The 12,519-nt window shown below is 35.7% G+C and overlaps 1 protein-coding gene across 2 annotated transcripts in view; it reads right to left on the bottom strand.

The window, feature by feature from the left end:
- TMTC2 (transmembrane O-mannosyltransferase targeting cadherins 2) overlaps nucleotides 1-12,519 on the bottom strand; it is a 381,491-nt gene that overhangs the window by 63,043 nt on the left and 305,929 nt on the right. For both annotated transcript variants that reach the window (XM_081310136.1, XM_081310135.1), the window contains one exon: nucleotides 463-577. In XM_081310136.1, coding sequence (XP_081166262.1) covers nucleotides 463-577 — 115 coding nt within the window. The remainder of the gene's footprint in view (nucleotides 1-462; nucleotides 578-12,519) is intronic.

Here is a 12,519-nt window from a genome sequence, read left to right as displayed (position 1 = left end):
TTCATAGGCCATATGCATATTTGTATTTGATAATCCTTCCAACTATCAAACACATTAAAATGCATCCACATGCCATATTCAATAATAATTAATACAAATACACAAATATACAGATGCAATTGATTAATTGACATAATGTTTTGTTGTGGAGACATTTAATTAGATAATTATTCAATTCAATTTTGCAGTTTATCTTTTGTATTTTCTGACCAGTAATTTTGGAGGGAAGGGAAAGCAAGTTGGGGAGGGAGTCCTCAATGATTTTCAGAATACTGAGAGCTCATATGCCATGTGCATTGATCACTAGACTATAATGAAAAAAATAGTTCTACTTTTCACATGGATCTGCAGCCTGATTGACATTTACAATATACAATGCATAGTATGATATGAAAAAAATAGTATAATTATTTTCTTAAAAGCAGGGCATTGGTCTTTTAAGGTTTAGTAGCAAAATCTGACCTGAGCATGTGGGCAGCATTGAAGACAACATCAAACTCTGTACTATCCAGCTCAGCTGCTTTTTTTGCCATTTCTGCTGCTTCTACGAGGCGAGCTTCTTCCAGAAGAAATTGACCTACAAAGTACAAGAAAGTGAGCTTCAACTCAGAAAATGGTAATTGTAGAAAATGATAAAGCTGCATTTAGAAAAGAATAAGTGCAGTGGTAAAGGTGATTTGAAGCTAAGATGTAATGTCACGCTCATTATTTAGTCATATTTCATGTGCCTTTCCTTTAATTGCAGAACATTGCAAGAATTTCCTTTTCTTGAAATTCTGTTTCTTAAATGTTCTGCAGACTACTCATATAATGAAAATGAACATATTTAAAGGTATATTACAAATGTGAGTTGATTTTAATAGTACTTTAGAATAGCTTCTGTCTCTGGTGCACACGCACAAGCAGGTCTATCCATACTGATATATTTATTTCTTACATTTCAGTTATTGAAAGAACATAGGCAGGCATGATAATGACTCACTCTGAATTAGACTTAGTAACAGAAGTGGAAAAAATATTCCCAAGCTCAAATTTTTTTGAGACTACTTTCAGGTCAGCCTTGCAAGGTTATAATTATTGCAGACAGAGCCACACAACACCTTAAAATTGCACCTCAAGAATTGCTATGTAATGCTATCCTGAAAACATATTGCAAAGGAAAAGGAAAAAGTTGGGTCCAATTTTAAGGCTGTAAATATGTTTATAGAAACAATGGATTGCATTGCTTTTATACCTAGGGATTTACTAAGAGCAAAACTAATGATGTTAAGCTTCACCTGATATGGATATTCAAATAAAAAACAAAATAAGGGAAAAAAGGTATGTTGAAATCATCTATAATACTGCCAGGCTTATGGAGTTGTGGTCTAATTATCATCTCTTGTTGTGTGGGATTCCCTTTTTGTTTAAAGTTCAGGGCATTAAAACTAGAAAAAAATTGTTATAAAAAATGAGTTGCAAATCATGAGCTGCATATAGAAACACAAAAACTATAAAAATGGTAAGTACTGATGGCTGTTGGAAGAGCCTGTTATTTACTGTTCATCTAGTAAATATTAAAAATTGTCTTTTAACCCCAAAATATCTCCTCTTAAAGGGGGAAATATGTTTTTTAAGGATTTATAATAACTAGTAGTCATGGCTTAATTTAAGTATTTTAAACTTTGATTAGTTAAAAGCTGGTGAGTAAAGATAAACCTGTGATTATAAAGCCTACTATTTTAAACTAAAAGACAAGACTGGGACTTGGACAAGGCTTAGCTATTTCTACAAAATATTTCACATTACTTTCTTACATTCTGGGCCTTACTCATCTCCCAAAACAAACAAACATAATTTTAGGGCCAGAAAATTATTAAGGAAACAGAGTTAGTTGCAAATAAATATTTATAAGTTTAAAAAACATGTTTTTTAAAATTTGGGTATAAAGTGTCCCCCAAAAGTTGATACTAATACAGAAAATATTCAGACAAAATGATTGGATCATGAGAACTGGAACTTAATCGGTCCATTCTAGTTTGAATGGATAGAATGGTGGTTGGTAACTATAGGCAGGTGGAGCGTGGCTAGAGGAGGTGGTCAGAAGATGCCCTCGTTCATCTTCTCAGTGCTGCCCTGCCAACCCTGGCCTCCTTGCTGCCATGAAGGGAGCAGCTTCTCTCTGCCATGTGTTCCCCCCCTGATGTTGTGTCTTCCTTTGGGTCCAGAGCATTAGAGTCAGCCATCTATGGACTAAACCTCTGAAACTGTGATCCCCAAATGAATTTTCCTTCTTCTAAGTTGTTCTTGTTGGCTGTTTGTGTCACGGCAATGCAAAAGCTGACTAAAATAATAATACTTATTAAATTCTTGTATATGCTAGTATTATACATGTGTAGATATGAGATGAAATTTAAAGTATATGCTTTTGTTCAAAAAAAGTGAAACAAAAATTAGACAATATGTGGTAACTAAAAAAAAATACTATCCTCACGTATTTCTTAATCATTGAAACATCTATAAACCCATCTTCTAGTTAGTTATTTTTGTTAGAGATTATTTTTTAAATTAAAACAGTATTAATAACTACTTGTATTCAAAAAACAATACTTAACTAAATAAATGCTTTGATAATTATTTCTGGGATATTTAAATAAAGAACAGTGTAGGAAATTAATTATTCTTTTTTTCCCCAGGGAGCTATTAATGCTGAAATGTAACAAATTAATAATTAGGATAAGGCAACAGTTAATTGAATAATGAAGGTTATTTTCTTAAAATTCATTTCTCCAGACTGAAGGGGAAAAAGCAAATATATTAATTATGGTTAAAACAAAAATAAAGAAAATATATAGATCTATTATGTTCACACAGAAAAAGAGAAAGACATTGAGAGGTTGTCTATATGATGAAGATAATGGTAACTGGTAACACATGAGGTCAGTTATAGGCATGCTCAGGGCAAAGCCTTCCAAAAGCTTTGTCAATGCCAAGCATATCTTTTATGTTCAACAACAACAACAACAACAACAAAACATTAACTACTGTGTAAAATCAAATATGCTACTTCATCACAATAGCATTCTTTTTTTTAAATTTTTTTTTAAAGAGTGAGAGAGGAGAGAGAGAGAGAGAGAGAGAGAGAGAGAGAGAGAATTTTTTAATATTTATTTTTTTTAGTTCTCGGCAGACACAACATCTTTGTTTGTATGTGGTGCTGAGGATCGAACCCGGGCCGCACGCATCCCAGGCGAGCGCGCTACCGCTTGAGCCACATCCCCAGCCCAACAATAGCATTCTTTATGTTTAAGTAGCAATGCCATGTAATATGCACTTTGTAAACTGTTCGCTAAGTCTAGAAACTACCCTAAATATATAATGTATCATTGTAAATGCTTACAGTAAAAATTCTCATGTGAACATTTTAGAGTAGACTCTATCATATTACTTTTTAAACAAATAGGATCACAGCATATTAGTTATGCATTTCCACAATTCTACCCCTCTTCTCAAGAGGCCATATTATCTCAATAGTATAAGTGTATTATTAAGTGAAGTTTGTTATTTTTTAAACTGAATTTAAATGCCTGTACCAAGATTGAAAGTCAATTATTATTCTACCATGTTATACAACTACTGATTGGGTGTGTGTATCAGAAAAAGCCTGACCTTTCCAGGTTTTAACAATGACTGATCTTTAAAAGGATACAGTCCAGAATTGTTGGAAAATAGAGTAGTAAACATTTCAAATATACAGAACCAAAACAAAAAGAGAAAGAAAAGATACACTAGCTTTCTTCCTGATAACAACCCAAAGAATCTCAATGTATTTATTTTGTGGAATAACAAGGAACAATTTTGCCCTTACCCCTTCTGGGTAAGACACAAATCACTCCTCTGCCAACAGATTTTCGTATTATTTCTTCCACCAGAAACCAACCTCCTTGAACTACTCATGCTTCCTGTAGTGTACTCTACTGCTTCATATTCTTATTGATCTGGAATATGTGGCTTCTCAGGTTTCTTGTTCTCTAACCCTAACCCTAAGCCTAACCCTTCTAATTGCCATTTCTGTTTCATCTTCCTATAATAAATAAGTATCTTTCATTTTTGGGCCCTAAATACTTTCTTCTCTGTGAAGCCTTCTTACACCAATTTCTAGTAAGTTTACTATAGTATAATTTATCATCTGACCCAGAGCACTTAATAGAGGAATATTATTAATTATGCTTGAACAAGGGTTTAATCAGAATTGTCTGAGTATGACCACTCACTTAGAGCACAAGTAGCAAGTCAGGCTACTGGGAAGTGAACTGTTTGCAAAATAGGGTACTGAATCACTGCTAGCAGAAGACACAGGAGCTCTTCAATGAAAAATTACTGTTGAATCCACTGACAGACAGATCCTACAGTATTGTGACAAGGAATATCTGCTGCAGCTCAAAGAGTGTGGGTACTACAAGTTGGAATAGGAGTCTGAAGGAAAGAGAGAAAACGAGGAAGGCAGTCGTATCATAGAGTCAGTGCTCACTGGTGGATTTAGCTGGATTAATTTCATTTAGTGTCCATCAGAACCACTAAGACAGAGAGCAAGAGTCCATTTCCAGAATTTCAGAGGCAGTAGGTCTGAATAAAGCCTCAAATATGCTTTTTATTTTATTTTTTTTTGTACCAGGGATTGAACCCAGGGGCACTCAACCACTAAGCCACATCCCCAGCCCTATTTTGTATTTTTATTTAGAGACAGGGTCTCAGTGAATTGCTTAGCACCTCAATGTTGCTGAGGCTGGCTTTAAACTTGGGATTCTCATGTCTTAAACTCCAGAGCCACTGGGATTTCAGGCCTGTGCCACTGTGCAAGGCTCAGATGCTAATGCATGTCCACACTTTGAGAATTAGTATCTTATAAACAAAACAAATTTTCCTCATACCCTGGACTCAGATTACACTTGGGATTAGCCACAAATCCAATTTAGGTCTTCTGGTCATCAACTGTACCTGGCATGTCCTTCCCTCTATTATATAGCACAATGGTTACACTCATGTGTAGGTAGGAAGATGCATATATGATGAGGATGTATTCATAAAATACAAGTTTATTCTTTCAAAACTCTCAAGGAGAGTTAAGAGTTTTATCTTTCACATTCAATGATAAGATTTCTGAGAAACCACTTCTTATTCACATACAGGAGACAAGCACATCCTTTGTGTTTGGTAATTGAGTTGAATTGGAAATAAAGAAAATTTTAACTAAAATATATTTTGTTCTGGTATTGTTGCTACCATGCTTTATTTCTTTGGTTTGCAGTTTGTCATACCAAGTTAATTATCATCATTTTACTTCATTTTCTCAAATCAAAAGGAAATGAAAAAACAAGTTGAGAACTTATAAAGAAGAAATCCTGTGAGTAGGGAACAACAGAAGATGATTCAAAAAAAGAAAGAATTTCCTAGAGATCCAGAGATAAAGAGTCTAAGTCTCCCCATGGACTGAAGTGAGCAGAGGGAAAAAGCAATGGATAGTTCAGGATTCAACTGTTTTTAACAGCTGAGTCATGCCTTCTCTGGACATTTCTTTCACTCAATGAATCATTACAAACTACTTATTAGGTTTTTTTTTAGTCAATATTTCAATGCAACAGGCCTGTGAAGATCAATCCTTCATTAATTCCTGGATGTGAAAAGCTCTGCCTAGCTAGGCATGATAGCATACGCCTGTAATTCCAAAAACTTGGGACTGAGGCAGGAGGATTGCAAATTTAAGACCAGCCTCGTCAACTTAGTGAGATACAGTCTTAAAGTAAAATTTTTTAAAAAGTGGGCTGGGGATATAGCTCAGTGATAGGGCATCACTGGGTTCAATCCCTAGTACTGAGGGCCAGGGCTGGGGCGGGGGGGGGGGGTAAGGGGGGAAGGAAGCAGCTATGTCATGAGGTAAAAATCTGTGAAAATGTAAAGTGGACTAAATCATAAAATCAAATATTGCTTCATAAAATTTTTCCAATTATACTCCATAGATTAGTTGGGAGTGGTCATTTATTGCAAAAATATTAGGGAAAAAATCACTCTTAAGTGCAATGCAACTAAATTAAAGACCCAAAGTAACAGGTGTCATGATGACACAATTTTCTTTAGGAAAAATCATTCCAATGCAGCTTTGAAAAAATGTTCAAAGGCAAATTAAGATCTTATTTAGAAAGGGACAATTAGAACACAGCATGTACACAAAAATAGTTCCCCTTGGATGAAGACTAATCATTGAAATATATCCAGAATCATCTGACCTCTACCTGTACCACTCTGTCTCAAACTATTATTTTACCTTGGATTACAGCAATATCCTCCTACATGATATAATCCCTGTACTTCTGCCCTGGACTCTATAGGGCATTCTCAAAACAGCACTCAGAGCGATCTTATTAAAATGGAGGTCTAATTGCATCATGCTATCACTGTGAGATTTTTTTTTTTTAAATCAACATCCAATAATCCTTACCCAGGCTTTACCCATCTTGACATAACAATACTATGCCCTTCCCCACTTAACCTTCTTCTAATAAATCAGAAGAACAAAGATTTGCTCGTCTTTACTTTGCAACTTTCTTCACCTGGAATGCTCTTTCTCCAGTGGGTCACCCACTTAACTTCCTGGCACATTGTGAGGATTTAATAAATCCATGTTTAAGAACATGACTGAATTGGTATTTATTTGGTAGATATTTGCTTCATCTTCAAATGAACAAGACAGCATACATTACTACACACTTTCCCATCCACTTCCTCATACCTTACAGTGATTTTTAGGTAGGGCTACAATAAATGCCCACAAGCCACAAGTGCTGGGCATTCACCATCTCCAAGAGTATGATTCACAGAGAAGTTTTTGTTTTTTTTTTTTTTAAATATTTGTACTAGGGATTGAGCCAAGGGGTGCTTAGCCACTGAGCTACATCTCTAGCCCTTTTTATTTTTGATTTTGAGACAGAGTCTTGCTAAGTTGATTTGGGCCTCGCTAAACAGCTGAGGCTGGCTTTGAACTCTTGATCTTCCTAACTCAGCCTCCCAAGTTGCTTGGATTACAGGCATGGGCTATCATGCCTGGGCACAGTGAAGTTTTTATGATGGTTCCCTCTGGACTTAATATTATATGGCTCTGTTTTTAAACCTCTGATTTTCTCTTATAGATTCAATTATATCTTCAAAGGTATATTAAATTCAAGGCAGTTCAAACTATGTAATTTGGCTAACATCTATCATATTCCATTATATTGTGGAATACATTCAATAATCTCAGAAGAGAAAGAAATAATTTGGGAGGGAGTAGTTTCCTCTATGGGTTAATATATCCAGGAAATTTACATTGTGTTTTCTATACATAAGATGGAGTGCTACTTGTAGGGGGTGAGGTGGGGATTTACAAAGATAGATTGGAACTCTTTAAAGAATATTGCATTTATCAATGAATTAAACAGATTACAGTGATAGTTAATGTCAAAATGCATATAAATCTGAAAGAAGAGGTTGCAAAATAGTATAGGTGAAATGCATCATTTTTTGGTGGAAGTGATTTTTTTGGTTTTGTTCAACTTATAATTTAAGTTGAATAAACAAAGAACAAAGGGGTCAAGTAAGGATATTGCTTGTATGTGACCAAGAAAATACAGATGCATAGCTAGCAGCCAGATTATGAGCAGGACATTACCAGCATTCCAGCAGCAACTATCTGTAACTGAGGATCATCTCAAGGACTCAGATGATTGGAACCGGAAAAAGGCCATGGCAGAGTCTTTGTGGCAACTGGTTTCTGTGACATAGTGGTAGCAAGATGAGCAGAGACAAAGGGCTGAGAAAGTCTGCCATGGTGTTTTATGGGGGGAGGGAGAAACACATTATCTGGGGATAAAGCAGTGGTTAGGATTTAGAACTGCTGTCTGAAGGGGATGCTACTGTGGAGAGGATGTGTGTTATTGTGCTCTTCCTGTGCCGGGGAGGATTAAAAATATGGAGGAAATTCTTCTCTTCTGTGCCTCTGCAGGAGACTGGCTAAGTGCTATTCTCTGAGCCCCCAGTCACCCTGGCATGTTAGCTATGCTCTCCCTCTTTATAACCAACCTCTCTCCCTTCCTATTTGATTAGTTTTATTGCTTTGAGTATTTGTGCTCTTGACAGCCTAAGTTAACAAAAGCGCCATTTTCCTGAGACAGGCCTAAGGTGATAAATGTGCCATAGTCTCTGGCCAAGAAAACAGGTGGTCCAGGTGAACAAGGAAAAGACACCCAGGAGGTCAATCTGGACTGCTCATTGTGAGGTCAGGAGGCAGTGGATCTAAGTGAACAGGAGGCAAAGAATTTGTCCCAAATTGGACAGGTGGCAAGGAAGGTGTCTAGTGCAAAGGAGATTAGAGACTCAGGGTACTGGAAAAAGAGGCTGAGAAGGTGAGCAGCACATTACTGAATTTACTTTCCCTCTTTCTGAAAGGGTTAGGAGATGCCAGAAAAACATTCATATAATTATGGTGACTGTCCACAAGGGAGTTAGAATGGGACAAGGTGGAGAAGAGAGAAAGGGTGGCAGAGGAGAAAGAGGATAAGAAGTGAGGGGAGACACAAGAAGGGAAAATAGCACAATCCCATTAGTGCGGATCAGGTCATAAGTAGATTCAACATGGATCAAGTGTTCTTCAAAGAGGAAAGTCAGCTCAAACTGAGCTTCTACCTGCAGTCTTACCACCTAAACATGAAGGGAAAGAAGCCACTAATGAGAGGTATGACTTCATGAAGGACACAGAGTGAGCAGCCTCCGTTAGTTATAGGACATTAGAAGGAATGAGAGGAGGGAGAACTCAAGAATTCAAACACAGTCACTATAGTCAGTGCTATAGTCAGTGCTATAGTCAGTGCTACAGTCACTAAGGAAAAAAGTACACCACTGAGACCAACTTGACAAGGGAATGGCCATGCAGTGGGGTGGCTCATAGAGCCCAGGACTCACACCCCCTCCCTGGGAAGAGCTCCCAGTCTTCTTCTTGGGCTTCCATATCCTCTCATTGGGCTTTCCAGATTGGCCAACCAGGCACAGAGCACTTAATGGTAACAGACACAAACTTGGAGAACAAATGTTTTAATTAAGTAGCAGGAAGAAAAAAATGCAAATAAGAATCTCAAAAATCATTCAATCAGTAAACCAAAATAGCTAACACATACATATTGTGTGGGTGTATATGTGTGTCTTTTCCCATTTAATCATCACAAAACAAACTTCACTGATGCTACAGAGTTCTCCCTGAAAAGGCACACTGAGATAGGCAGTTAAGGAGAAAACAACTAGGACTGACATATATTTACATTAATGAAAACAATCCGTATTTACCTTATGCAGCTGTATGGCTTAAATACAAATACCCTTTCATTTGTAATTTACTCATAATTCTCATTTTTCTTGCAATTATCCCCATCCTCTCTGGGCCTTCTGTCTGTATGTTGGTGAGTAAACATTCCCCTTTTTCTTAATTCTAGTTTTCTACTCAGCCTCCTCTTCCCTTAAATTCTTTCTGTCCTTATTTTTACACCTAATCCAAATTTTTCCAACGATTTATTCATTTTCCAGAATATATTTTATTTATAATTTTAAAATAATAAATGTCCATTCCTATGATTTGTTGAACATATTATATACTAGTGACTTCATAAAATTAAATGAATCCTCCAACTTTAGGCAGAGTGTCTCATATCTTAAGTAGATCAATCTTTATTTTTCAATTTTTTTTCATTGTTGATATACTGTATTTTATTCACTTATTAATATGCAGTGCTAAGAATCAAACCCAAGTGCCTCACACATGGGAAGCAAGTGCTTTACCACTGAGCCATAACCCCAGCCCAAGTAGATCAACCTTTCATTATTTGCTTTTATGGGAATTATTTTCTAGTAGTTTATTGCTTATTGTCTTTTAATTATATTTTTTGAAAACACATTATTAATCCTTTAATTTTTCCTTCTTTTTTTTAACTTAGAAAGTCTCTGCTCTATTTCTTCCCATTTTAAACATGGGAAAGTTTTAATTCTAAAATGCTTCAGAAAATATCTCACAGGCATGAAGAGTAAATCTTATTGATATGCAACATGTATTTTAATAGGGTGAGACATGAAATAGTTTGAAACAACATTTATGAAACTCCTAATCTGACTGTACTTCTGTGAACTCCCTATGCTGTAATTGGAGCAATAAAGGGACTGATATTTAAAAATACAGATTTTTTCCATATCATTTAGCATAATTTTAGTCTCAATGTAATTTTGCAAAGAGTCACCCAAAATCATTTTCATTTTTAATCAAGGCGACCATAATTTTGTTCATTATTTAATTTTAAAAATTATTGCTTCTGAAGTGACTGAAAATAAAATGATACCACATGATCTCACTCCATATCCATCTTCTAATTTGTTTTAACTATGAACTAATCAACCACAGGCCTCTCTCTTATTCAAGTTATGGAGTATTTCAAACCTTCTCTTTTGGTGTTCATGGCTGAAAGGTTCAACTCAATTTTTTAACATTTCCCCCAGGGCTTACTTTTAAAAATGAAATTGAAATGATATGTAAACCACCGTAGAGAAAAACACAGGCTATCTCATTAAAAAGTTTTAAACCTAAAAGTTGGACTTCTCAACTTGTTCCTCTATTAATTACTTAGGAATTTTTTTTTTTTTTTCCTTTTGGTACTAGGGATTGAACTCAGGGGCACTTGACCACTGAGCCACATCCACAGCCCTATTTTATATTTTATTTAGAGATAGGGTCTCACGGAATTGCTTTGTACCTTGCTTTGAACTCGTGACCCTCCTACCTCAGCCTCCAGAGGTGCTGGGATTACAGACCTGCACAACCATGCCTGGCCAGGAAATTTCTGATCCAGGAAATCACTTAAACATTCTGAACTTCTGTTTTATTAGTCAAATGTAACTGGGATCCATTATAGCCTGATAGGTATTAAATCATAACCAAAAAAGATCAGAGGTAAAAAAGAAAAAAAAAAGAAACACTGGGTAGAAGGCAAAGTGTTTGATAAATAAGATGTTCTCAGGATTCTAAATTTGACCATAGAGCCAATTAATAAAAATCTGGATGATTACAGTTTTAAAAAATTCCATACTTTCTGTGGGCTCACAAGAAAGAATGATTTAATAACTAAGCCTCAGTTTTGGAAAGGATTTGATGGTTGTTGAGATCAACCCTCTCACTGTTGGCAATGTCTGAATTTTTCTAATATCCTTATAAACACCACATTTGGAACTCTTCCATGAGTAGTCTTTTCATAATCTGGCAGCTCTCCTAATTCAGATGCTCTTCCTTCTAAACAGCCACATCTAGCTGCCTTCTTGGCTCTTTCCTTGAAATATTTTCCAGATACATGCTGTCTTCTACCTTAAGCACCCTCTAAATTAATGCTCACGGCATCCCCATTTCTACAATTTGGGGAACTGCTATTCATCATTCAAATATTTGGTCAATGTGAGCTCATTGGGTGAATTTTTCCTACATAACAACCCCACACATGGAGGCCCCTAAATTATGCTGTTTCTCCTTTTTAAAAATAACTGTAATTAAATCATGAGTTTTATAATTTGTGCCTTCCATACCATTTTGCCAACTCTATTGGAACTTGTCTTTTTCCTGCTGTGTTCCTGTATTTAGTATGGTGCTTGATAAATATGGAGCTGGAGACTTCAAAAAGTTTAAGACTCATAACTTTACAGCCAAACCCTTGGAAATAAATAAATAAATAAATAAAAACATGCCCCAGAGAACACAAGTAGAGAAGACAATGAGGGTCCAAGTTTTACTCTTAGTTAAAAGGTAGACGGGAGAAAAAGTTACTTATTAAGGTCCACACAAAAGAAGGCCAATAGCCCCCCCCCCCCCCCAATTATTGTGGATTGAACCCAGGGCATGCTAGGCAAGCACTCTATCACTGAACTATATCCCCTGCTCTTTCAAAGTTTTATACTTCTGTTTTAAAAATCTAATAAATTCCCAACTGCCTGGACATATTCATAGTGGGTACCTTTTACTAAATATTTAATAATTAAGTTGTTTTAATCTACTTCACATTTACTACTATATACCTAAAGAAAAGATGTATAACATATTCTATATTATTAAATGTTGTTTTTCTTGGACCTTTTTAAAAGAGGGCTTGTATTGATCTTGATTCTTTTGGGCAGAAGCTCTCTTCTGGAGAGTAGGGTAGCCATAGAGAATCTCTTGAATTATAGAGCCACATGAGACATCAAGACAGCAAATGCTCACACAGATTTATAAACTAAATTTCAGTAAGTCTTGATTAATGTCACATGGACATGGAATATACTGTAAGCTTGACAACATATGAATACAACATTATACTATGGTTTGAAAACTATTTTCTACACATTCCTTAAATTTTTGACAAAATAGTGAAAAAAAAAAGAATACATATTAGAGACAACCTGAAATATGAATACTGGAAAACATTTTGAGAGCCCAGATTAAGCTTTTAA

This window comes from Spermophilus citellus (genome assembly GCF_964194105.1).
Source record: "Spermophilus citellus genome assembly, chromosome: 10".
Lineage (NCBI taxonomy): Eukaryota > Metazoa > Chordata > Mammalia > Rodentia > Sciuridae > Spermophilus > Spermophilus citellus.
This window is presented reverse-complemented; position numbering and strand designations above follow the sequence as displayed.